Source organism: Aphelocoma coerulescens, chromosome 1 (assembly GCF_041296385.1).
Source record: "Aphelocoma coerulescens isolate FSJ_1873_10779 chromosome 1, UR_Acoe_1.0, whole genome shotgun sequence".
NCBI lineage: Eukaryota > Metazoa > Chordata > Aves > Passeriformes > Corvidae > Aphelocoma > Aphelocoma coerulescens.
In genome coordinates this window covers 47,189,944-47,194,563 of record NC_091013.1, presented here as the reverse complement: position 1 = coordinate 47,194,563, position 4,620 = coordinate 47,189,944, and the positions used below count along the sequence as shown (strand labels likewise).

General features: G+C 52.1%; 1 protein-coding gene across 1 annotated transcript; it reads right to left on the bottom strand.

Moving 5' to 3' along the window:
* Nucleotides 1-839: 839 nt before the first annotated feature.
* Nucleotides 840-3,184, bottom strand: SLITRK1 (SLIT and NTRK like family member 1). The gene has a single exon (XM_069029639.1). It carries the CDS (start codon nt 3,182-3,184, stop codon nt 1,106-1,108), a length of 2,079 nt encoding a protein of 692 aa, XP_068885740.1. The 3' UTR covers nt 840-1,105.
* Nucleotides 3,185-4,620: the final 1,436 nt, after the last annotated feature.

Below are 4,620 nucleotides of genomic sequence, written 5' to 3'. Positions count from 1 at the left end.
CCTAAGCGCTAGAGTGACATTAATTGGTCATGCTTAACTGCCTTGGATTTTTTTTTGTAGTATGTTTACACTGTTACCTTAATAGAAATCAAGGGTACTAATTTTTACATTCAGATGGAAAGGCAATACTGAATATGTATATTGAAAAAGAAGAGAGAAAACAAAACCAAAGCCTACCCTCCCCACGTCCCCCGAAAAACAAAACACAACCCAGTATCAACAAAGCAAATCTCCCAGCAAAGTAATTCCCACCAAAAAATAAAAATAAAAATTAAAAAATCCAATGAGAATATTCATGCAACTATGTCTTAAATAAAATCTTTACAATTTTTTTCCACAGTAAAAGTACGATCTCTACTGCCTATTGATCACACAAAAAAACTGGCGAAATGGCACTTTTTATTATTATACTGTATTTCGTATATAGAAGGTTTGATACGAAGGGACTTATCAGGTAAGAGGGATGATGGTGTGAACTAGACGCTGCTTCCAGTCGGGGGCTGGAGCGTCCCTGGGGTGCGTTGTATCCATGCGAGCCATGCAGCACTTTTTTTTTTTTTTTTTTTTTTTTGTCCATTTGTCTATTTGTTTCGGAGTCGGAGTCATTTATTTACATTACATTCATGCCTTCGTGCAACTTTCCCCTCCTGCTTTGCCATCAGGAGGAGGCCAACACCAGTCCTCTGCCTCCCTCCTTTTCCCGGCCTCTTGGAAAGGGGTCGGTCCACAAGGGAAGAGGGCAAAAAAGCAAATCAAACCCCAACACAATAGAACAAAAGCCCAACAAAACCAGGAGCCGTGTTTAGCCCTGCCGGAGCCGAAGGATGCGGTTCCTCGCCTGTCCGTCGCTGCCCCGGCCGCGCACGGGCGGGAGATGCGCGCACGGCGCCGGGCTGCGCGGCGCTGCAGGGATGCGCCCCGGCGCCAGGCTCCCCCCGCCGCCCACTGGGCCTCGGCGCTTGCTATGGGGGTCGTGAGGAAGGGCGTGCGTGTGTCTGTGTGTTTCGTTTCTCACAAAAGGTAGCAGCGGAGGTGCAGAGCTGTCCCCGGCCGGAGAGGGAAGGGCCGGTCCCGGGTGGCGGCCGCCCCCGCCCCGCCCGCAGCCTCAGTCCGACAGGGAGTGGGAGCCGCAGTCGTACACCCTGTGGGCCCCGTCGGCACTGTAGGGCCCGTTGTGCCAGTAGGACGAGTCGCAGACCGTCTGCAAGGAGTTGATTTCGGATGCAGAAGAGTTGGCATCCCTCCTCTTGGACCGCTTTCTGTTCCTCAGGATGAAAACCAGCATGCCAACCACCGTGAATGCAGAGGTCACAAAAACCAGCAGAAGCCCTGGCACTAGCACCGAAATAGAGACCCGGCTGGTCTCCAAGTAGGAGTTGGAGTGAGTACCTGTCTCTGTCAACCCGGTGCTGTTTTTGTTAGTGGAAGTTAATGTGGGCGAGATTTTTAACTGAGGGCAAATCACATCATTGGAGAGAGACTCGAAATCCTCCTTGAAGAAATCTTCAGGGGACTCACACCTCAGGTCACTCATAATCACCTTGGGGCGAAGCATCTCTGCCCACTGTTTAAAAGGCACAATAGGGCAAGTACAGTCCCATGGGTTGCCGTGCAGGTCGATCTGGGTGATGGAGGTGAGCTGGTCCAGCACCCCCGCCACCGGGAGGTACATGAAATAATTGTTGTGTATGCTCAGCTTGGAAAGAGAGACCCCGGCGAACACGTCTACTGGGAGAGACCTCAGCAGGTTGTTGTTGAGGATGAGGACTCTCAGTTTGGGCATCGCATTGAAGGTGCCAGGCATGATCATCTGGATCCCATTAAACTCCACGTTCAGATACTCCAGGTTTTGCAGCCCAGCAAATTTCTCCCGGGACAGGGTGTCTAAGTAGTTGCTATCCATGTAGAGCCATCGGAGATCAAAGAGGTTCTTGAAAGTGTTATTCTCAACGGTGGCAATGTTGTTGTTGCCTAGATCGAGTAAATTAAGTTTTCGGTAATCCAGAAAGTGGGATTTCCTGATGGTGTGTATTTTGTTGTCTCTCAGGAACAGCTCCTGCACATTGGACGGCTTGGGCTTCAAATCCACCAAGCTGCTCACATTCCTATCATTGCAATTAACCTTTAAACCTGAGCCAGGGATCTGATCACAGCTGCAGATGTGCGGGCAGGAAAAGGTAGCTGGTAGCTTGCTCTTTGCACTCACTGTCGACACGGCAGCAGTGGGTTTGGTCTTGATTTGCCAGTTGACAGGAATCTTTGTACCTCCGTTTGGAGCAGATCCTGGCGTGGCAGGGTCTTCTTTGCCATGTATTTTAAAGGGGGTTGGAATGGGACCAGGATCGCAGGTTTCCTCTTCGGCAGGGGGAGCAGCTAGGCTGGAATCTACTCTGTTCTTTTTACACAGCTCCTGCTCTGTGGTCTCATTTAAATCTTTGCCCTGCAACCTAGTGGGAGCTTCACAAATCACTCTGCCGATCAAAGCGTTTTTAGGTATGTTTTCCAGCCATTCTTTCAACGACAGCAGATCGCAAGTGCAGTCCCAGGGGTTATCCTCTAGCAGGATTTCAGCAATGCCTGGGATCTGCTCCAGGACCTCCTCGTAAGGCAAGGTTTTAAGACGGTTTCCCCGGAGGTCGAGGTGGGTGATCGGCACATACTGAAACACGTTGGGGGGCAAGGTGCTGATGAGATTGTCATTTAAAATCAGCACCTCTAGCTTGTTTAAGTCCCTAAATGCTCCCGGGTCAATATCCCGCAATAGATTAAAATCTGCCTGGAGGTATTCCAGATCGTCCAGCCCCAGGAAAGTCTGCTTCCTGAACGATTTGATCTTGTTGTTGTTTATGTGCAAGCGTTTCACCAGCTGCAGCCCAAGGAAAGCTCCAGGAACAATCTCATGCAAACCGTTGTTTTCCATGTGCAAACTGACCGCATTGTAAAAGTTAGCAAACTCATTAGGGAAAAGTCGAGTCAGGGAATTGCCATGCAGGAATAAATGGTAGAATTGGGAAGTTGGGGCGGTGAAATGTTGCAGGCTGGTAAATCCCTTTTTCTCACAGTCTACGTGCAAATCCCCTTCTATCTCGTTGCAGGCACAGATCTTCTCTTTGCAAACGTCCCCTGTAACGTTTCCAGCAGCAAAACAAAGAGACGTCTCCAGCAACAGAATCCAAAGCAGCATTTTTAAACCGAGCAATTCATTCCCGATCTCATCACAAAGTAACAGCAACCATCCTCCTCACACGGAAAGCAATTCCAGTTCATTCAATACATGAAATGTCCGAACCACCAGCAAAGGGGGAGGAAAAAAAAAATGTGTGTGGGGGAGCAGGGAGGGTCGGCGGAGGGGGGGGGGGGGGATGCTTTCTTTTCTCCTCTCTCCCCCCCCACGCACAACTGCAACAGCCCAGATTCCAGTCAGTAATTATATCCACAAACTATCCAGGCACGTACTGCAAGGCAGGCGAAAAAAAGAAAAAAAAAAAAAAAAAGTAGAAGGAAAAAAAAATCCCCCTCCTCGCTCGCCCTCCCTGACGCCTGCCGGGCAGCTAAGTGGAGGTCTGCCGGCCGGGCTGGCTCACCGGCACCGTGCTGCTGGCCCCCGGCCGCCGCTGCATGTCAGGTAGGCGCGGGCGGGAGCGCGGCGCTGGCCGCGGAGGCTGCGCGGTGCGCGGCTCCGCGCGGACTGACCTTGCCGCGCGGCCGCGGAGCCGCGCTCCTCGCCCGCCGCCCGCCGGGCGCTGTCCAGCGCCGCGGTGCTGAAAGCGCCCGCCCCAGCCTAGGCGCTGCCCGCCGAGCCGCCGGCGCTGCGCCGCGCCTGCCCCCGCTGCTGCGGTGCGCGGCTGCCCATGCCCGCCGGCGGCCGGAGCCTGCCGCGGGGCCGGGGCTGGGGCCGCCCGCCCGCCCGCCCGCGCCGCTCCTCGCCTCGCCCTGCCGGCCGCGCTGCCTCCCCTCCTCGCTCCCTCGCTCTCTCCCTCACTCGCTCTTCTTTCCTTTTTCTTCCGCTGCTGCCGAGCCGCAGGCTCGCACACACTCACATGCACGCAGAGGGAGAGTTGCTAAGAGGCTCTGCTCGTTTCAACCTGGTGCACACTGAAAGATCTGACACCCTCTGCTGAGCTGCAGTGGCAAAAATCCATCTGCTGAGGGAATGCTGGAGAAGAAAAAAAAATCAATCCACGTACAGGGCAAGCGTTAAAAACGCTGGCATTAAAAGCTGTCGATCTATTTAGATGCGTTCTCCTAAATGGATTATTTAATTTATTTCTTTTCTTTTAAGATGGAAAGTTTAGCATTCCCCTCCTCCCGACCGGTTCCTTATTGCCCCCATTCACACACACTCACACCTGCACAAGAAGGATAGGAAGGCTCGTTTGCCTTATTGTATTTCCCAATGGCTTGTACAGAAATAGTGTCAGGGTGTCAAGCGCATAGCAATTTGAGGTAATTATTCTGCACGCCATTTTTATCGTTGCTTTAAATGCGTTTCTTCCTCCCCTGCAGTCTAGGGTGTTTCATGCTGGATTTTGTCTCTTGCTGGTGTTCTCTATGCAATGTCGAACCGTGGACTAATGCACTCTCTATTTTTCATAATTTAGATCATCCCAGAGAAGAGGA

Excerpts from the sequence above, each read along its gene's own strand:
- SLITRK1 (XM_069029639.1), bottom strand. The coding sequence starts at position 3,184 with ATGCTGCTTTGGATTCTGTTGCTGGAGACGTCTCTTTGTTTTGCTGCT.